This window comes from Maylandia zebra, linkage group LG12, assembly GCF_041146795.1.
Source record: "Maylandia zebra isolate NMK-2024a linkage group LG12, Mzebra_GT3a, whole genome shotgun sequence".
Lineage (NCBI taxonomy): Eukaryota > Metazoa > Chordata > Actinopteri > Cichliformes > Cichlidae > Maylandia > Maylandia zebra.
Genome location: NC_135178.1, coordinates 8,667,205 through 8,690,115, shown reverse-complemented (window position 1 = coordinate 8,690,115; position 22,911 = coordinate 8,667,205). Strand labels below are relative to the sequence as shown.

The 22,911-nt window shown below is 38.9% G+C and overlaps 1 protein-coding gene across 2 annotated transcripts in view; it reads left to right on the top strand.

The window, feature by feature from the left end:
• The window catches only part of zmat4a (zinc finger, matrin-type 4a), a 155,930-nt gene extending 142,143 nt beyond the window's left edge, over nucleotides 1-13,787 (top strand). For both annotated transcript variants that reach the window (XM_076890659.1, XM_004565799.4), the window contains one exon: nucleotides 12,798-13,787. In XM_076890659.1, coding sequence (XP_076746774.1) covers nucleotides 12,798-12,825 — 28 coding nt within the window. In that variant the 3' untranslated portion in view covers nucleotides 12,826-13,787. The remainder of the gene's footprint in view (nucleotides 1-12,797) is intronic.
• The last annotated feature ends 9,124 nt before the right edge of the window (nucleotides 13,788-22,911 follow it).

Below are 22,911 nucleotides of genomic sequence, written 5' to 3'. Positions count from 1 at the left end.
CCCTGTCATTCACTGGAGTGTAATCAAGTATTCACTTTGTTCCTTGTTGTTTGTTATTGAAAACCATCTATCACTGTTGAAGAAGGCCAGACTCCGTGTGGTGGATGGGAGCCAGTTCAAATGATGAAGAAAACAATGTCTCCTGTAATAAAACCTCTCTGAAACAGTAGTTCTGCCTAACAGGATAATGTATGATTAGTGCTGTTAACAAGGTTCTCAAGCCTCTCTTTGCTCTGAGCTTTGTTTGTGGTCAGCGTCAGCATTATGGACAGGGCTCTGTGCTCCAGATCTGCCCACTAAAAGTCGCTGTGCCCCCACAGTTAAATTCTCCTGGTACATTTTGAATATAAGTTACACTCATTTCATATAATTTTGGTAATGAAAATCATAAACACCCATATCTGTGATAACAGTGCAAACACAATTTAATGTTTTGTTAGCAGAAGTTTCTGCAGAAATCATGGTAACTGATTTATAAATGTGTTGAGGATTTTGTCTCCTCACAGTCAGCTGCCCTTGTTTTCATTGATCCACCAGTCAACTTTGGTCCAGATCAAATAATTTCCACAGTTGTTGGGTGAAGATCAAGTAAGTGGCATGTGTGGTCATGACAGGAGAAATGGTGCTCACTTTTTATGGGACATTCCTAACCCGCAGCAGCAGTTTAGCCCATAAATTTTGTCAAGATATCAGCGGTTCATAGAGTTGGATCCAAGTGATTTTGACAGTCTAATCTGTCCACCGCTTCTGCCGTGACGTTCACATTTGCGGCTGATTGTAAGCAATCCTTGAATAACGTCTATAATTATAGTCAAATGGCAGCAGCACAGTGGTCAAGGAACCGAGCAAAGGAATGAGGCGAGATGATTTAAAGGACTTTGAATGTGACACGGTAGTTGGTGTCAGACTGAGCATTTCAGAAACTGCTGATCAGCTGGGATTTTGCTGCATATCCATCTCTAGGGTTTACAAAGGATGGGACAACAAAGATGACACGAGGTCAGAGAATAATGACCAGACTGTTTTGAGCTGATAGGAGGGCAAGAGTAACTAAACTTTGATGCTAGAATTCACACAGGATAACCATAAGTGGACATTCGATGACTTGAAAAAAAAAACATTATCTGTACTGATGAATCTCAGTTTCTGCTGTGACATTTCGAACGTTGGGTCAGAATTTGTCATAAGGACCAGGAAAGCATGTATCCATCCTGACGTGTATCATTGGTTCAGTTTGGAGGTGGTGGTGTAATGGTGTGTTTCTTGGCACACTTTAGGCTCCTGTTGGACCAACTGAGCATTGTTTAAATACCACAGCCTACCTCATCCTCTGATGGCTACTTTCAGCAGGGTAACGTGCAAGTCACAAAGCTTAAATAATCTGAAACTGGTTTCTTAAACATGACATGAGTTAACTGTGCTCAAATGGCATCCAGCATCACTAGATCCCTATCCAAAAAGGCACCTTTGGGATGTGCTGAGTATAGTTACTTTCTATATAATTATTGCACTATCATCAGGATAGAACAGTCAAAATGCGGTTCTACACTTGGTTCTGGTTGTGGTTCTTTAAAATGCTTAATAACCTCACATTTAGTACAGACCCCAAAAATACACAGAATTGAAAAGTAGCTGTGTTTGGGCTCTCAGCCTCCCTTTTTCTTCAGCTGACTTAAACATATTATAAGATGTGCATGCACTATTTCTTTCAAAACTGACATTCCTATCCACGGAGTCCTGATGAAACAATTTATGATTCAAGAAACACGCCTGTTTTTATTATATCTTTATGCTAACACAAAGTCATTACAGTAAAATGCCAGCTGCGGTCACCGTACGTCGAAATATATCAAATTTTGAAGATAATTTATGAATTAGTCCTAAGTTTAGTAGTATGGCAGATGACACCTGCCAGCTATGGTATGGCAGCCAATCTGAACTGCCTGTGGTCTGTTTGTTTCATGCAGAACATTATATTGAGTGCTGAGCTGAATCCACCATGCAATATTTCTATATACCTGTCATTAGGGCATGCAGTGTACTGTGTAAAGGTACACAAAAGGGTTATACATAATCTCCTGTTTGTTCTGTTTGTTTTATGTAGAACAAAACTAGTTCAGTGCTCAATTAACTGTAAATCATGCAGCATTAAGTCCTCCTGTCATTTTGATCAGGCACAGATCATTTTCCCACAGTGAATTATTAGATGTAAACCTCTTGTATTGTGAAATTGCTTGGGACAGGTGATTTCTCCCAGCACAGACCACACTGACAATCGTGACCCGCACAGCCACAGCGAGGGAGGCTGTTTATCATGAAGAGAGAATTAACTTCAAAGGGATTTGAAAATGTCCATGTGGAATGTAGGCTGGAGAATGAATTATGCATGAAAAATGCTTCACTAGAGCAACGTCCTGATACAATTTGTCACACACCACAGGAATACATAAGTTGCAGAGTTGCCATGTGGGAGGGGTGGATGCAGTCAGGTTGTGCTGTTGCTCTCGGCCATTGAAGGTTGTGAAGCAGTGTAACCTACGCCGACTGTACTGTGAATTACTTAAGAGACCCTTCTCCACCTTAAGAAGTTAGCTCGGGGGCTTTTTATGCAGTAGTAGCGTGAAAAATTTTACTCTTGACTTAAATCTGTGAAAGTATGATTGTGCAGAGCAGCACATTGCTTCGGGCAGTGTTTGAGGCCATGTATCATCCTCAAGCTCCTTAAAGTCTAAGCCACTTCTTCATATTTTCTAGGAATTCTATATAATTCTTGTATAACTTTAGCCCTAATGCACAATCATATTATACAGATCTTTTATTTTTCCCAGGATAAACTGGTGCAGTGATGTCACATGACTGCATCAAAAGTTATATAACCATAAGAACAAAAGAAAAATAAATCAAACTAAACCACACAGAATTTGATTCTTATCATTCAGTGAAAGGTAATGAACAAGTTTTTTGGCCTGGATAATTGTTTTCCCAAGTCTTGGCAATCCTGTGGAATACAGAGGGTGGACTGGCTCACCCTGCCTACAGCACAACTAGATTGCCAGCTCTTCCTAGAAGGCTTCCTCTTGCTTCTTTGAATTTATTTTCCACATGTTTTATGACACAGTCCAGCTAATTTAAAAGCCAGTCATCGGTCTGCAGAAGAAGGGTTTTTACATACAAGACTGCTGACTGAATCTGTTGATGAGAAAATTTCTTTGCAGTCATTTGAAGCATACATCTCGTATAAGTGCTCAGCAGTGATGTGTGAAATATGAGGCTGTGCTGGAGAGAAATGCATCAAATTGCAGATACTTTCACATGCTAATTAAGTGGTCAATAGGTAGCCACAGCACTCACTGTGCTAAGGGTGCTTCAGGAGCTCTGCACTTGACTCTGAGTAGAGACCCCAGTTAGATCAGATGCAAATACCAAACCTGAGAGAACCTGTGACAGAATCAGAACATTTGTAATATTGCAACCTCGGATCAAGTCAGACCAGCTCACAGCTGTATCTGTAAAAGCCAGAGAAGATTAAATCTGCTACATGTTCGACAGAATGATAACCAAAATGCAGAACACTGCAGCAGGATTACTGAACAAAATTCAAGTTTTAATACATGACTTAATGAAGGCAGATAATCTAGAAAAATTAAAAGCAATACAGGTGAAAACAGTCAAGGAATTAGAAGTTGGCAAAAAAGGACATGATGTAAAAAAAACCAAAAACATAAAATAGAACCAAATACCAGAAAAAGAAGAAAACAGGAAGTGACTACAAGTGAGACGCGAAGCACGCAGAGGCAAGAATTATGCAGATTTGGAGTCACATAGTCAAGATTACTAAGGAAGGTTCCTAACTGAGCTAAGTGAAGCATCTGCAGCAGTCATAATAAAAGCTATTCAAATTCTCTTAATACTAAGGAACGATTTAATTGCACCTTATAGGTCATGTGCTTCCTTTTCTTTAAACCTTCAACCTTGGTAAGGAAGTGATATGTTATATATAGTAATACATACAGTAAGAACATGTAAAGCATCTAAGACCAAGGAGTCTTTAAGTGCAGTTAGATTCCGCTGTTCTTTTTTTCTTGCTTCTTATTCATTTTCCATGGCACCTCATGATATTTCACATCAATGTGAAGGAAAGCTGATTAGGAAAGGTTTGTGTGTGGACTAGTTGGCTAGAAACAAAACTAGCATGAAAATGGTGAGCACAATACTATTTGCTTGTGTGTGCATGTTTATGTAAGCTTAGTGTCATACCATGTATGGTAGCAATACACACATACTAGAAAATAAGCTGTTACCAGCTGTTACCGTAGAAATATAACACCAACCATGAACAAAACAAGTTCCTTCCAAAGGTCCACACAAAGATAATCCATAAACAGTTCTGGCCTGGAAAGATTGTGACAACAAAAATGTTAAATTATGCACAGGAACAGGATGGTGGCTGAATTTGATATTCTGTAACTGCTGGATGTGAACAGGGACAAACATAATGACTGCTATAGAAATCAAACCTCTGTGCACCAGTTTGCCTCACTTACTACCTGCTATGTTGGCCACACAAATGAGAAAACAAATGGTGTAAACAAAAAAAAAAAAAACAGTAAGCAGTGAGACTGCTCACCGTTGCTGTGTTTGGGTGGCTGTGACTCAGGTCTTAGAGCAGATTTTCTACCAATTGAAGGTCAAGCGTTCAATCCTGGCCTCTCCTCTCCTTCATTGAATATTCTCAGGTAGGATGCTGGACCCTGAGTTGCCCATGACACAGCTGTGCGTGTGAATGTTAATTAAAGTGCTTAGGCATAGATAAAAGCACAGCATGGATACGTGTTACTGTGTGAAGTTTAGGGAGCACTTTGAGTCCTCGCATAGAGTAAAAAGGCACTGAACATACAGCAGTCCATTTACCCGTTAACTGAATTAAACAAACACAAATCTGTTTAAAACTATTTTTTTCTGCTGTATCAGATCAAATGTAACATGACTTAATGTAAGAAGAAATAATTTAGAATGCTTTGAAAGAGAACACTGACTTTGAATGACATAATTTTGTTTTTTGTCTTGGGATCGTTGAAGAAAGGGAGATTCTACCTAATACTGAATCTAATTAACATGGGGTTGTAAAGCATTTGACTCAGTATAGACTTATACATATGAAACCCTCAGATATATAAAGCACCATAGTGCTGAGAAACAATTCTGTTGTCAGAATAAAAAAAGAAAGATCCCTCTGCCCTCCATTCCCCCTCCCTTCTTTCATTGGTCTTAAGGTGTCTTCAGTTCTGTTTGTTTCCTTTTTCCCCATTTTTGGCTTCCTGCCTGTTTCTTTCTCTCTCTTTCACTTTGGAGATGCTCTTATATTCCACTATGCCTTTTCATTTTAATATCACACCATCCCACTCTGCATTTCCATGATAATGAGTGGAGAGACAAAAATATCTCCCCATGTTTGACTCACATTGTGAAAATTATTCAGCGTTAAAATAAGGTTCCCTAGTGTGCTAATTCTTTCATTAATGTGTGAAAATTTATATTTTTACATAAAATGTGATACTTTTCTTTTAGCCACATACACACAATTTTTCATAAAGGGTAGATTTACATGGCTGCCAATAACAGTCAAATACGTGAATGCAAATTAGCCTGTTTATTTTTGGATTTCCATGGAGATTTAATGATGGGTTAAGGCGCAAGTGTTTTTTTTATCACATACGCTGGAGACCTACCTGAAACCAAGCAGAGTAATGAAATGTGTGACATTCAGCGATGGAAATGTGGCATAAAAATTGTGATTGGCCCTTAGAATTTAAAAAGCATTAGCTCACTTCATCAGGGTAAATTTACCATGAACTCAGGAGTTAATTCAAATGATTTCGGGGGAATTGCATATCCCGATGGCTTTGTCTTGAGCACAGCGATTCTTTATAATTAGTAATTACAGGAGTGTCAGGACAATAAACAACCAGAATCTCCAAAAGTTGATTCTGTTCATCTGGACGTAGCATTTTGTGGGAGAAACGTTTCGTCACTCATCCAAGTGACTTCTTCAGTCTCAGCTGCCTGCAGGTTTCCCCAACCTTATAAACAGTACATTTGCATAATGTACGAACCCAGCCCACTGAAGGAACAATGGGCTGGGAGGTCAGTTCCTTAATCTTAATTATGCAAATTCTCATGACCATTGATCAACAACCACTGACCAAAACCCACTGATCAAAGCCCACTGATCAATGGCCATGAGTCCCATTCACAGACAGTTGGGGAATGGCTGCAATCACAGCATTGTAAGGTGGCGAAAGATGTACCCTAAGGCCCCCTCCTCGATTCAGAGATGGTCTTTCCCATTTCACGTAAATGGCCTCCTTGACTCCGCGCTCAAACCAGCGTTCCTCCCTGTCCAGGGTGTGTACATCCTCATCATTGAAAGAGTGTCCACTGGCCTGTAGGTGTGAATAGACTGCAGAGTCCTGGCCTGACGAGGTAGCTCTTCTGTGTTGGGCCATCCGCTTCGCCAGAGGTTGTTTGGTTTCCCCGGTGTATAAATCCTGGCAATCCGGACAGCATACACTACGTTACTCTGTTTGTGTCGGGGGACCCGATCCTTGGGGTGGACCAATTTTTGGCGCAGCGTGTTTTGGGGTTTAAAAGCTACAGAGACCCGGTGTTTAGAAAAAATGCGTCTCAACTGCTCCGATACTCCTGACACATATGGAATCACTACAGGTTTTCGCTTGGGCAGCGGTTGTCCTTCTCTCCTGGATCAGCTTTCTTTAGGTGCCTTTCCAGCTTTGACAAAAGTCCAGCTGGGAAAACCACATTTACTCAGGGCCTTCTTGATGTGATGTCCTCCTGCCTCCCTGGCCACTGTGTCAGTGGGGATGGTGTTCGCTCTGTGTTATAGCGTCCTAATGACACCCAGTTTGTGCTCCAGTGGATGATGAGAGTCAAACCTTAAATACTGATCCGTATGCGTAGGTTTATGGTACACGTCAGCTTTTAGATGTCCCCCATTACTGATGGAAATCTCACAGTCTAAGAAGGCTAACCTGCCCCTTTTCATATCCTCCCTGGTGAATTTGATGTGTCGGTCCACCAAGTTAATGTGATCCGTGAATTGTGGTACGTACAGAGATTTCATTTTCACCCAGGGTTCATCCACATATGTGAACCAATGGCTTGGTGGTGTTCCAGGGTAGGATAGCAAGGACCTCCCAGCCCATTGTTCCTTCAGTGGGCTGGTTTCAGTCATTATGCAAATGTACTGTTTATAAGATTGGGGAAACCTGCAATCAGCTGAGACTGAAGAAGTCACTTGGATGAGTGACGAAACGTTTCTCCCACAAAACGCTACAACCAGATGAACAGAATCAACTTTTGGAGATTTGCTTACCTGATTGATTGAGCATGCATCAAGACGTAAACAACCAGAACTTTTTCTGTAAAATGTACAGACCAAAGTGGGCTGTATGTGGCACATAATGTAAAATGAGCCTGACTTCTCTGCTTAAGAAAGTCAAATAATTCAAAGTGATTGCTTATTTAATCGGCACAACAGTTGTTAGCTATGCAAAAAAAATTTTTTTTAAATCAATCAGCCTTTTAGGATGTTAAACCTCTGCCATTAGAATAGAGGAGTGTTTGTTGCTGAATATGGGCAGATATTCCATCAGAAATGATAAATGTTTATTATGAATCATTCATTTCTATCAGTTTTACATTAGATAGAATCACATGTGCTTTTCTTAAAAAAGCAAGGACATTTCTGAGCAACTGAGTGACCAAACTGTCCTTCTTTTTCTACCCAAATACTTGGTGTACGAGGAAGAGGGTTACAAGATCTGTTTGTTAAGAAAGGTTCAGGGTAGTAAGTCAAAACACTTTCTGTGTCGAGGTATAAGTCTGAAGCATTGGTGCATTCTGCCACGTTGAGCTTACCAGTGAAATAAGCACAACAGTTTGTTTTGTGTAGTTGTTTTTGTCTTTGCAAGACAAACACAGCAGGATGCTCTTTTTGCAGAGCAGACTGTGATTACTCTGCTTAGTTCGACTAAGGACAACATGCAATTTCCATTGCACTGACAGAGAAAAAGCCATTTGATTACGTGCAACAAACAATAGAAGCGATGCTAACTGCCAGTCTGTCATGTTCCTGCTCACAATTGTGCAGTTATTGTGTGTCCCCACTGGGGAAAATTGCACGATGCCTCTGAATTTTTTTCCCCATCTGCTCTATCAAACCATGGGCACCCTTGTTTGTGCTGTCTGAGGGACAGGCAGCCTTTGGTGTGTCGTGACTGAGTCTTTATTGTGTTGACCGATTGAACCTGGGAGTACATCAGTCCTGCTAATCGAGGAGACGTCAGGACAGCAACTCTGTAATGATAAAGCGATAAGATGAGGCCATCTGTTGGTCTGGGTTGCTGGACCAATGCAGAAAAAGCTTGAAGTCACCTATTCAATCACACAACGATTGTGATTACTTGGCAACTTTTTGACACTGGATGTCAAGAGAAAGAAAAACGATTTCATTGAGTGCATGGAACAAAAAGGAGCAGAATGGTAGACAGGACCAGATCTCTACCTTTTCGATTCTGCAAATCAACTTATTGCTGATATATACTTATCTGATTTTTCAATCAACTGCAATAGCTTTAAGAATTTCCTCCAGGGAACCATGCATCATTAGTCTCTAAAACGGTGCTTAAACTAACCACTTGTATAAACTGAGTCCTGAAACTTATCTGCAGCAGATTATACTTTCAAAAGTTCAAAAGGAATGTTCTCCAGATGTCTCACATTGCACAAGTACAGAAACATGGCTGTTGAAATGAATTGCAGGCCAAGTGTGCATCAGTCATTGACGGTAGTTTGAAAGACATGCAGATTTGTGCAAATTTCAGGGACTGAGCCACAGAAAAAATAAGAATATTTTCTGACCTGACACACTGAACTAGAAAGTTAAGAATATTGTAAATCAAGGTCAGCTTTCTTTCAGAAAACCTACATTTCTATACAGTTATTGTATCTCCATTCCAGATTTTTCAAAGGCAAATATTTTAAAAGAAATAATGCTAAATAATTTATTCTTTAAAAACAAACCACCTGGCCTAATCCTTATGAGGATCTATTTTAAATCATGTTTCATGTTATATGTTTACGTTTACAAAGAAATTACATTTCCATTGAAACATAATTTCAGTTCAAAGTATAAAGTCAGGTGTTCCTGCTGCCTGGTCTTAGGTTTGTTTTTCATTATGTATCACTGAGCTTTCTATCAGCTAAAATGTCTCGGTCTGTCTCTGTCAATTAAATCTTTGGCATGCAAACAATAACTCATTCATGCAGAGGTGTTAGATCCCCTTGACTGCCTTTGGCCCTAGGCCTTGACACATGCAGGCCCTCAGGAAACTGGACATACATTTTAGGCCATGCTGTCATGTTTTGAACTGCATTCAATTCATTGAATCAGGGTCTACAAAAAACCTCCAGTCTTATTGAGGATTAGGTGAGTTCACTCCACCCAACCCACTGAAAACTCCTAGAGGACTTTGTGGAGTGGAAGACTGGCAGGTGCATTGGCTAAATTAAAGTGGATGAGTGTACCCCAGTCTCTTGTGGTGAAGAGACAGCTGAGCTTGAAACCAAAGCCATTCATTTGTTTTTACATTCCCTCCCTCAACTATGGTGACAAGCTCTGGATAGTGACTGAAAGAATAAGGTTGCAGTCTTGGTAGTGCAGGCGTCTTGATTCAAACCCAACTATGGCCTTTCTCCACAAAGAACATCAGCGTCTGTTTTGTCCTTTCTTCCTCCTCTCACCCCTAATCGGTCACGGGAGATAGCAGCCCCTCCCTGAGCCTGGTTCTGCGGAACTTTTTTAAAATGATTTTTTTCCTTCCCACTTTCAGCAAGTGCTTGCTCAGAGGAGGTCATCTATGTGGAGAATAGCCTGTGGGTTCATTCCTGATTCAAACTTGACCATGGTTGTAGATAAAGTGCTTCAAATGCATTGAGTAAACAGCTGTATGGCTGTATTTTTTTACTGGTTGATCTATGATCCCACCCTCACCTATGGCCATACATGCATGTAGTGGATGTTCCTCTTCTTCTGTGGGAGCTTGTCTTGGAAAAGCTCCGTAGTTTAGGACAGGTTATAGTCCTCTTCCACATAACAAGTAGCAAGTTGAAGTGGTTGTGATTTGGATGCCTCATGCACACCTCCTAGATTAAGTCTTGTGGATATGTCCTACTGGTAGGAACTGTGACAGGACAAGGGGCAGAAAGATGGATGAATGAAGTGATTATTAACTGGCATAAAAATCAGAAGGCTACAGACACTTTGGTTATTCTTCTGTCATTTCAGCACACCAAGTTTCTGCATGTAGAACGTACTATACAAAACTGCAATGTGACAAGAGATTCATTAACCTTAATTTGATTCACATCTGTTTTCTTTTCTTTACTATTTAATGAGAGACATGATTGACTGCAAATACAAGTTGATTACCAAAACCTTTTTAGAATATTTTTTTTCTTCAAATCTTTGCTGCATACTGAGCTGTCATATTTTTCATAATACAAAACCGGCAACATTATTTTGAACAATAACTACCATTATGTCTCAGCAGTTGTGCAGTCATCTCTGGCATTTTAAAACTTCACAATATCAAAACAAACAAAAAAAAAACCCAAGAGAAAAAGAGCTGTGTGTGCAGGTTCAACTTTACAATGTGTGAACGGATTAATTTATGTGTTTAATTCTCCCGTTGCCCCCGATGGCCACTCTGGCACTGGTGTCTCTCTATTTCATTTTGAACAGACCGAATTAATGTTTACTTAGAACACTGGAGGGCCACGCCACAAAAACATGAATGAAGTTTTGTATTTGTAATAAAATAGTAAAACAGAAACTACTATACATCCTGGGATGCTCTGAGGATGGCAGCTGAGGTATGGTTGTATGTTGTGCACAGCAGTTTAAATTTAAATATGTGTGTGGAACTACACACTCATATTGTTTTTGTACAGCATGTGCAGGATTGATGGAGATTCAACACGATATATAAAGGAAAACTGAGGCTGAAGGCGACAGAACATGACAAGAAACACAAGCAGCCAGATTCTCTCATCTGTTTGGAGCATTAAAAGATCTAAAAACTTATTAACTGGATAAGAACAAGTTGGTGTTTTTTTCAGCAGTATTAGTTTAAAAAATAGGAAGAAAACAAACAGGTAAAGCCTCTGCATATCAATTTAAATGATAATCTACATCTACATCCAATAATCTACATCCAAATAACACCTTTATTCTTTTCCTGTATTCTTTTTTCTATTTATTCTGTTCTATTTATTTTAAAATTTCAGCTGAAGAGGAGAAAACACAAACAAAATCTTTTTTTTTTGCCCTGTCAGAATATATAACAAACCAAACCCTGCATGGTTTCCATAAACCAATTATTCATATTTACTCTTTTCAATTCAAAACTTTTGCAAAATTCAACAGGAAGCCTAAAACTTTTGAAAGATTTTTGGTTTGTCTTTTGATATATATATACACTGGTCACTTTGCTAGGCACGCCATATACCTGCTCATTAACATAAATTTCTAAGTAGCCAACCACATGGCAGAAGCCCAATGCATTTAGACTTCCTGCTGAAATTTGAGCATCAGAATGGGGAACAAAGCTAGTCTTAAATTTCAGAGACTTCCCACACAACCACTTTTCGGCTTTACAGAGAATAATTAAAAAAAAAGAAAGAAAGAAAGAAAATATCCAGTGAGCTCATTTCTCTGGTTGAAAATGTGTTTTTGATAAAAGAGGAGAATGGCTGGACTGGTTTGAAGTGAAAATGTTATGGTGTGGAGATAGGTGCTGGGTGGAACCCACACACACGTGCAGTCAGGGTGAGCTTGAATTGAAAAACTACTAAACTGCATAGCAACAGGGAAATGGGGAGGAGTTTTCTTTTACGGAGAGAAAGATGCCTGATTGGAGGAGACAGAAACTGGAGCAAACACTATCTATGGAAAGCCAAGTCTGAGGCTTCTCGCCAAATTTTTAACCAATCATATTCATGTGATATTTCTATGCTATTATTAAAACTTTATTCCCTGAGGAGTGGCACCCTTTCTCTGTCAGGACAGCTGGACAGAGAGAGGTCCGCAGTGCTGTAACTGGAACCTTCGACCATTTAATAAACTTCATTATAAATAAAATTCATCTTTGAGTTTGTTCATCCTCTCTCAGAAAACAAACGCGACAACAGTAACTCCGATAATCACTCATTAGAGCCAAAGTATGTAGAAGAGCATCTCTGAAAAAGAAGAAGAGCTTGAAGACTGAATAACTCCAATTTCTACCTATTTATCATATCTTGGTGGTATATGTCATTCCAAGCTCTGCAGTGTGGAAGATGTTGATTTTTTTCAGTCCAGCAACACACGCAGTTCTCAAAGTTGGACATTAAATGACTGGAAAAAACATTAGCTCGTCTGATGAGTCTCAATTTCTTCTGCGACATCTGCAAGGCAGGGTCAGACCCAGGACTAGCAAAGTGGACCTAATAGTGTCCAGTGAGTGTAAGCTTTGACATCGTTTTCTTATCCATTGTGAAACTGATGAGTTTCTTGACATTTTTATGATTCTTAACTGGTGTAAATCAATGGCGACAGCAGCCAGCACCAAAATGTTTCTTTTCCTTTATTTTGCCATGTGCTGCATAAACTGTGTATACAATATCTGAAGTGTATCACTGATGAATCTTTTCCGTCTCTTTCTGTTTTTCTCCAACAGTCTGAAGAATCAGATATGTGTCCAGTGAGCGTGGGATGCCGATTAAAAACAAAAAAACAAAAACAAACTACTACTGGATTGATGTCAGACAAGCTGTGTTCAGCTTGCCCTGCTTTTTCTGCCTCCGCCATGCTTTTCGCTCCTCTCAAAACTATTTCAATTTCTCTCCTTATCTCTCCATTTCCATCTCTCTCTGGCTTTTTACTCTGTCTGTTTTGGATTTTTTTTTTCTAACACTAGAACTGCATCAGCTCCCTCACCTTTCAATATAAAGTGCAGTTCCTGCACATTGTTAGCCACTCCCAAACCATAAACCTTCACACTGCGGCTGTATTCTCTGCTTGCTTTTTTTTTTTCCTTTTTCTTGTTTTTAATTATTTGTTTTTTCAGTCCACTGACCATCTGAGAATATTAAGGTGGATCTGATACGCAGCAGCCTTTCTAACATGCATGGACTGAATTTAGCTTTATTTTTCACATGTTAAGTACTGTAAGTGGAATTAAGAATATAAGGGTTTGTTTGCGTTTGCTCAGTTTTAATGTAACACATGCATAGTGTCTAACATTGTTAAATCATTGCCCTAAATTATGTAAGGTAACAGTGTAATTTAGTGCATACATTCTGGACCTAAATCCCCTTGTAGCTTTTAAGGGGTTAATGGCAATAATGACACTAGTAGAAGTCTAACAATAAGTTGCATTGGTATTGTCTTCTATTGGCCATACTGAAGACTAAATTGCTCTTTTTTCTTGGGTTTTGGTTGTGCTGTAAGAAGACCACCAGAACTGGTGAGATTTGTCTGCATCTACACAGGATTACAAGTTTCAAATAGAAGCTTTCAACACTTTTAATTTGCCAGTACTGGGACCATGGTAAGAACTTTGCTTTCACCATGTTAATTGCTGTGATCTGGGAACAACTAACATCACTGTAAAGCAATCAAGTGGGGTAAGAAACTGTCAAACAATCAGACAAGTCAGAAAAAGTTAGCCAAAAGGAGAAACAAAGAAGGATTTCCCAAACTCTATCCATGTACCCCAGCATCATCCCAAGCAAAGCAGCACAGATATTTTTCTCCTCGGGTCCTCCAGGATACTTAGCTCATCTGCCCCAAGTTCTCCACCCAGTTAGCTTCGTTTCAGCATGAAAGGATTTGCGTTGCAAGCTCTTGAGGTGGGAGTATTCTTCTGCAGACATACAAAGAAAAGAGCGCTATTACCAGTTGATTCCATTGGTACCAAATCATTTGCATAAACTAGACTTAGAAACAGGAACCGTCTAACTAAAAGAACTCTTTGATGTCTGGAGCACCCTTGTCCTACAGCTTTGCATCATGGGAAGTGAAGGGCTGCCTCAAAGAATTTCTAGAACATTCCAAAAGACTGAAAGTCACACATACACTCAATCTTTTCCATGTATAAGGCCATCCAGACATTATTACCACACTGGTTGTGCCATTGTAATCCGACATCTTCAGCTAACTCTGGGCTTCAAGTTGAGCTACTCTAACTGTCTGGTTGTTTGGGTTTCATGTTTCTTGCCCCTGTAGAAATTTGTCCTTGTTTTAAAGCAGTCCCAGATGACTTCAATAATAAAAAGTTATCTGTTATCATCATTGACAGAAACGATGTCAAAATCAAACAAAAAATTACATTAAAGTTGTTTTTAAGGTGTGAAAAAAGTTCTGGGATTGGGCCTGATATATATAATACACATGCATATGTTTGCGTGCGTTAAAACCTTACCTGATTTCAATTTGGATCAGTTCAAGATCATCTTTTTAGGTTCAGACAGCTTCCAGCGCAGCTATTTTTAGATCCCTCTCTGGAAGTTCTGTTCTGACCATTTACATTTACAAACTTTCACAATGGACCACCTTCAAATTATGTTTGGAAGTGACATAAATTTCAAAGCCTAATGGTAGGTGATGATCGAGACCAGAAGCATGGTTGTTGTTACTCATTCACTGGATTTTGCACCATGACAAAGTGAGACTGTCAACACCATGCTCCTGTGGGATCTGAGGGAGAACACTGACAGAAAATTACCTGTCTTGTGCCACCATACTGTAATTATCTGTCATGTTTGGCCACACAAACACACTGCGCTGGAAGAGCCAGTGGAAATTACAGAGGCACAAGTAGTGGTAGACAAAATGCGACTTCCACAGACTGATCTGAAAAGCTGATCTTGAATTTTTCAGGTATGGTTTAAATTGGGAAAAGTTTTTAATTTTTCTAGGCCTCGTCCAGGAAGTTGTTGATCACACCTGTTACAAAGAACAGCTAGGTTTCTCTTGGTTATAAAAAGATGTCACCAGACATGATCTCTACCGCACGTTGAAAAGAGAGACTTTGTTTTGTTTTAAATTGCTGTCCAATGCAGCATATACAGTCTATTATATATAGTCAGTGTTTCAAAAAATATATATTTCCTTTCATTTCAGTATGGTCTTCATCTCAGGGAGGTGTAACTGGATGCTTTTGTGAAATTTAACAATGCTGTTGAGAGCTGAACATTCAAATGTACTGAATCCATTCCACCATAGAGACTTGTAGAATGTGTTGGTAGATGAGGTAGAAAGGACTGAAGTATAACTGTAATGGTTTCACAGTATTTGATATTGATGTGAAGTGTTTTAAAGGGTAATTCAGCTTTACATATATAGACAGTATATATATTATTCAAAGCTTATGTAGCATTCTTCTTTCTTACATGTCATGTCAAGAAATTAAAGATGTTGACTTAAAAGCCAGTATTGTATAAATGAGCACTATGAGGAAAACTATAGATGAGTAATATATCACTGTTGTGGACCAGATTAAGTTGTAATTGCTATCTGTTTACAATGTAAGAGATTTTATCTACTATCGTTTTCAGTGCTGTGTCAACTGCAGACCTGTGTTTGATTAACATGTAGCTTTGACTGTGTCGTTAAAGCGTTTAATTTTTCAGCCCTCTAAGGTTATTGACAGCTGAAATCACTTAAATATGGAGCTGGAGATTTGTACTGTGGAGGAAAAGAAAAAGATTATCATCTCGATTTGAAAAGTGGAAGAATTGTCGCTGGCTGATGTCAGAGCCGCCAGCTGATGTGTGAGATGCCACCGCCAACGACATTATGAATAATTTCTAGAAATGTGTTTTTTAAATATTGCAAATAAGACATGCACGTATGATTTGTTATTGCAACGAGGGAAAAAAATGAATTGCATTGCTCAGCCTGAGTAATAACGTCTCTGTCCAGGCGTTGCTTTGAATCAGTCATTTCTCCTTCATCACAGGATGTCCTTTGCTCATACACCCCCTAGTCCTGTTGTGCTCTGGGTTATGTGCTTTATTGTGTCTGAGAAACGAATAAAAGACACTTGCAATGATTTCTTCTGTAAGTTGTTTTTTGTTTATTTTATTGTGTTGCTTTTTCATCTTATTTTTAATAATTATAAAAAATCCTATCAGAACACATTAAACTTTTAAGGTAGTGAGTCAGTAGTGTAGAACCACAGTTACCAGTGACAACTTGAAGTAATCGTATTCTGTGTGACTATGAGTCTTTCACATTGTTGAGGAGGACTTATGGCGCACTTTTATTTTGGTCATTTCATCTCATTGATATTTGTCGGCATTTTTTGTGCACAGCTCTCTTAAAACTAGACTATGTAAAATCACATCACTCTGTAGAGTGCAGATTGGTGTTAAGGAATTCTGTTATTTTTACTCCTAGTTCAAGTGCATAATCCTAGCTGTGGTGGCCACTGTAGGACTTTTCTCCATAACAGCTGGTTTGTTTCTACTACTTTTTGCGAATAAAAAGATGGTCACATCTTTTGCTTTCACTTTTTAGCTTCTTGGATGATAAAACATATTTAGCTCAATGTAACGTGAATGCCTATGAGTTCTTTTCTTCTCTGCCTTTGATGTACTATGTGTACGACTAGACTATAACCACATATATACAATGTGATTAGGTGGAGTGTCCATCTCTGCACCACGGTGGGTTTAACAAACGGTGCTCGCGCTTATGAGTTTTTCAGTGGATTAATTCCAATAAAAATGCATAAGGTCGTTAGAAGACATGATTACACACTAATAAATGTATGTTTCCGAGTACAATATTTTATTTTATACTAAATAAAATTACTTACTCTATGATTTTGCAGTTTCTCTGAGCATTTCACCTAACTTTGGGGTGAATTTGATAGGATATCCACTCCTGGCAGGATTGCTTTCTAATCCTTAACACACACCTGAACATCAGACAAACAAACTGACAAAATGTATGTTTTTATCAATTATTGTATTATTATTACTATTAAAAGATTAGTAGTAGTAGTAGTAATAGTATTGTTGCGTCAAACATCAATTAATCAAGTGCATTTGATTAACATGACCTGGTTGTTTCTTATCCTCGCAATTTTGACATATGGTAAAGGTGTTCACAGAAATGCATAGAACCCTTTGTTTTTCACATGACTGTATAATCTCTTTGACTGACAAGCTATCATAATCACAATGTTTTTATCCCAATAAAGAACTAGAGTGTCATAATAAAGAGAATTATAATTTTCCTTTATGATTCAAAATGCCTATAGACCCACCTCGGTTGACCAGAAATACCCTTTATGTTACTAAATACTTAAATAGGATATACAGTGGGGCAAAAAAGTATTTAGTCAGCCACCGGTTGTGCAAGTTCCCCCACTTAAAATGATGACAGAGGTCAGTAATTTGCACCAGAGGTACACTTCAACTGTGAGAGACAGAATGTGAAAAAAAAATCCATGAATCCACATGGTAGGATTTGTAAAGAATTTATTCGTAAATTAGGGTGGAAAATAAGTATTTGGTCACCTCAAACAAGGAAAATCTCTGGCTCTCACAGACCTGTAACGTCTCCTGTAAGAAGCTTTTCTGTCCCCCACTCGTTACCTGTATGAATGGTACCTGTTTGAACTCATCATCTGTATAAAAGACACCTGTCCACAGCCTCAAACAGTCAGACTCCAAACTCCGCCATGGCCAAGACCAAAGAGCTTTCGAAGGACACCAGGAAAAGTATTGTAGACCTGCACCAGACTGGGAAGAGTGAATCTACAATAGGCAAGCAGCTTGGTGTGAAAAAATCAACTGTGGAGCAATCATCAGAAAATGGAAGACATACAAGACCACTGATAATCTCCCTCGATCTGGGGCTCCACGCAAGATCTCATCCCGTGGGGTCAAAATGATCATGAGAACGGTGAGCAAAGATCCCAGAACCACACGGGGGGACCTGGTGAATGACCTGCAGAGAGCTGGGACCAAAGTAACAAAGGTCACCATCAGTAACACACTACAACGGCAGGGAATCAAATCCCGCAGTGCCAGACGTGTTCCGCTGCTGAAGCCAGTGCATGTCCAGGCCCGTCTGAAGTTTGCCAGAGAGCACATGGATGATACAGCAGAGGATTGGGAGAATGTCATGTGGTCAGATGAAACCAAAGTAGAACTTTTTGGTATAAACTCAACTCGTCATGTTTGGAGGAAGAAGAATACTGAGTTGCATCCCAAGAACACCATACCTACTGTGAAGCATGGGGGTGGAAACATCATGCTATGGGGCTGTTTTTCTGCCAAGGGGACAGGACGACTGATCCGTGTTAAGGACAGAATGAATGGGGCCATGTATCGTGAGATTTTGAGCCAAAACCTCCTTCCATCAGTGAGCACTTTGAAGATGAAACGAGGCTGGGTCTTCCAACATGACAATGATCCAAAACACACCACCCGGGCAACAAAGGAGTGGCTCCGTAAGAAGCATTTGAAAGTCCTGGAGTGGCCTAGCCAGTCTCCAGACCTCAACCCCATAGAAAATCTGTGGCGGGAGTTGAAAGTCCGTGTTGCTCGGCGACAGCCCCAAAACATCACTGCTCTCGAGAAGATCTGCATGGAGGAATGGGCCAAAATACCAGCTACTGTGTGTGCAAACCTGGTAAAGACCTATAGTAAACGTTTGACCTCTGTTATTGCCAACAAAGGTTATGTTACAAAGTATTGAGTTGTATTTTTGTTATTGACCAAATACTTATTTTCCACCCTGATTTACGAATAAATTCTTTACAAATCCTACCATGTGGATTCATGGATTTTTTTTTCACATTCTGTCTCTCACAGTTGAAGTGTACCTCTGGTGCAAATTACTGACCTCTGTCATCATTTTAGGTGGAGGAACTTGCACAATCGGTGGCTGACTAAATACTTTTTTGCCCCACTGTACTTTTAGTAAAAAATGCAACTATTGGTAGGGCACCTGATTGTAATTAGATTGTAATCTAAATTAGATCCTGCATTAAAAGTCTGTACTATATAGATCCATGGTTACATCAATAGGCAAACATTCAGAATGTTTTTTTATGATTTTTGAAAAAATATGTACACAAAGATAAAGACATTCTCATGACGTCATGACGACGAATTTAACGTCCTAGGACCTGGCGTCCACATATGTGGACATCACATTTTGGGTTATTTAGACTAAAATATTAAATTTTGCTCTACATGGGCCTGATATCCACTTACGAGGACAATATACTGCTACTGTTCTATTAAAATTTTAAACGAATATCCTCATATGTCGCTCTTATTTTTCTTAAAAAAAAATAAGGTAAAAAAAAATCTGGTAATTCTTTGATGTTTGTGCATATTGTAAAAACAAAGAGAAATGGAAAATGCATGGCGTGAAAGAGTTCGGGTCTTAGGAGGTTAAAGCAACTTCCTGATGATACACTGAAGACATGCTGGAGCAGAGATAGTGTGTTTGTCTACAGTAGGTGGTATGTACAGCAGCCTTTTTGATAAGGTGTCTAGGCAGATATTACTAGCTAACAAGACTACTACTTATCTAAATTAATGCAGAAACAGATCTAACTTTAAATTTAAAATGTTATGTCTAAAAATATTGAGTGAAACCTCCCTAAATGTTAGTTAGGTTTGCCAAAAAGTTGAGTTTTAAAGGGATTTTCTTTCCTTCACAGATGGTATCTTTGCTACATACTGTATGCGCAAATGTTGTCTGGTCCTTATAACAGCAGATGGGCAGAAGAACTGCCATCTGTGGTGTTATGGAATTTCCACTCACGATTGTTTAAGTGGCAAATATATGCGTTATACAGTGGGTAAAGTAAGCACTGAACACATCACCAATTTTCTAAGTAAATATATTTCTAAAGGTGCCACTGACACAAAATTATCACCAGACGTTGGTAACACCCCATCCAATCTACACATGCAAAGAAAACAAACCATGGACATCCATAAATTTAGTTATGTGTAATAATGAGAAATAACACAGTGAAAAAATATTGAACACATGAAGAAAGGGGGTTGCAAAAAGGCATGGAAAGTCATGACATCATCTGAAATATATAAGTAATTAGATATTATACCAATATTACTAATAATATTAGATTGCTTTCTAATATAAGTAATTAGAAAGCAATCCTCCCACTTAGTTTATCAGCTGGTTCAATCCCAACTGATGGCCTATAAAAATGATTTCATATTACCAAGGTGTCACACAAGAAACATCTCATGATGGGTAAAACCAGTGAGCTCTCTCAAGACCCAAAAATAAAGAAGAAAATAAAGAAAATAAAACACACAAAAAAACATGATGAACATTTTCCTTCATGGTGCAAAGAAACAACTGCTGAGAGAAGATCTGGGATCCGGAAATAATAAATGGACATTACTGTTGTTGACAATTTATCAAGAATTTAAGGCAATATTTAACCACTGTGGCTAGCATACTGTAGCATTCAAATGGGTGTGAGTATGGGTGTTAGCATTAAACCATCATGAAGCCATGCACCTTTGGTGCAAATGAAAGTATCAATGGTTCAGCACAGTCTCAAGAGTGGGGAGGAAATACCAGCAAATGGACAAATATACAAGTACAGCTGAACAGGATTGTACAAGGACATCATCCAATCAGCAGGACCAGTTTATGCTCCTTTGTACGAGGAGGAACTGTGGAAGCACTGCCGAGTCCTACGGTATGACCTTTAGTGAGCTACTCATGTGCATGCTTCTAATCAAATTGTCAGAGACTCCATGAGGGTGGCATGAGGCTCTGCAATCCTTTAGGCCCTGGCCTTGCGCTTACAGCCAAGCACTAAGCAGATCAACTGTCATTCACCAAAGATATGCCTCCCCAGACCATCACAAACCCACTGCTACCACTGGAAGGAAGGAAATCCAAAAAAGTCAATCCAATCACAATCACAAATGAAAGGCTTTGATTAATTTCATATGCGTGATTCATATCCAGTACATACAGATAAAGAAGATTATCAGAAAGGATGGTTCTCTTTGAATCGTCTACATGTATCCTTCATTCTCTACTTTGGAGCTCCTTACATTACATTTTTTTCCTACTGAAATTTTTCGGCAGTGTGGGTTGGTGTGTACTGACCCATGATGATAGATTATTCTAATTAAGCTATGCAGACAACAGCGGCCCATCAAGAGGCAAGACTCATTAATTCACTGCTTTAAAATTTGAATCATAGAATGTAAATGGGAAAAGGTCCCAAATTAGTTTCTGCATGAGGAGGCGTGCCGGGAAGGAAGCCACAGTGTTACCAAAGCATCGTTGCTGACCTCTAACAGTCATTTAAATTATCTTACCACATACATTCATCAATTTGTCAGTATCACTTTTTTATGCCAAGCCATCAATCATTATGCAAAAACATCATAAGACTGCAGGAGTTAGTTGATGACAATCCTTTTTTTCAACAGTTTTGCTAAAGCTTTATGAGATTATTTAAATAGCTGAAGCAAGCATTGTCATTTGGATGCTCTTTAACTGGATTCCACACCCTAGCACTATGATACCCAAAGTCACAGCTTATGTGTAGGTATTCTTTTGATTGCTTGAATTGTGATTTTCACTCCTGTACCTGAACATGATGAGAGCAATAAAAAAAAGAGTTGGGGAGGATTGTGCAGTTCTTGCCTTGTTTTTAAAGGAAAAGGAGGATTTTTGAGGACTGTGGATGAGTATGAGATCTGTATTCCTTTTCCCAGAGCTCACCCTCACATGTGTGCCAATTTAAGCTAGGAGACAGAATAAACAGAAGAGAAAGAACTGAGAAAAGAAGCCATATACATCTGGGACAGAACCAAACCAATCCAGTGCAAATCCCTAATGCTATCTGTAGCGATGCATACAAAATATGTGAAATTGCTGTTTTCCTGTAGTGAAGGAATTAGCAAGTGAATTAAGGAGCTTTGCTGAAGAACTATGTGCAAATGACAAAGTGAGTTTAAATTCCAGGAGAAAATAACCAGATTCTTTATATTCCATATACATAGCATCTTCAGTAACTCCAAAGGCATGAATAATGTGTTTAAACACTATTTATGTAATATAGATTGTTTCATAAGGAAGATTTATAGTAGAGTAGCAGAGTGACCCAAGAATAAGGTGAGCCTTTATTGTGGCTCATGAAAAAATTCCCAGTGGAATATTGAAGTTTAACCAAACTGGAATTCAATCATACAGTACAAGGAAAAATCACACAGTAAAAAACAGAGGGGAGCATTCGAGACAGAGGACAAACACTGGTCTACACAACTTCCAGTTGTTGCTGAAAATTGTCTGCTACGCCTCACTTCCACTTATTACAGTCATTTAACTGCACCTCACAACTTTTTAGTGCTGTTAGAATTACCTCACAAACAGTAGGCTATGTCTTCCTATGCAGGTAATTGTACTAACAGCCTCTCCAACAAGTATGGACTCCAGTTTTTGGTGAGTGAAATTCTACTATTTTATCATTCTGTTAGCTAACATACAGTGGGGCAAAAAAGTATTTAGTCAGCCACCGATTGTGCAAGTTCCCCCACTTAAAATGATGACAGAGGTCAGTAATTTGCACCAGAGGTACACTTCAACTGTGAGAGACAGAATGTGAAATAAAATCCATGAATCCACATGGTAGGATTTGTAAAGAATTTATTCATAAATCAGGGTGGAAAATAAGTATTTGGTCAATAACAAAAATACAACTCAATACTTTGTAACATAACCTTTGTTGGCAATAACAGAGGTCAAACGTTTACTATAGG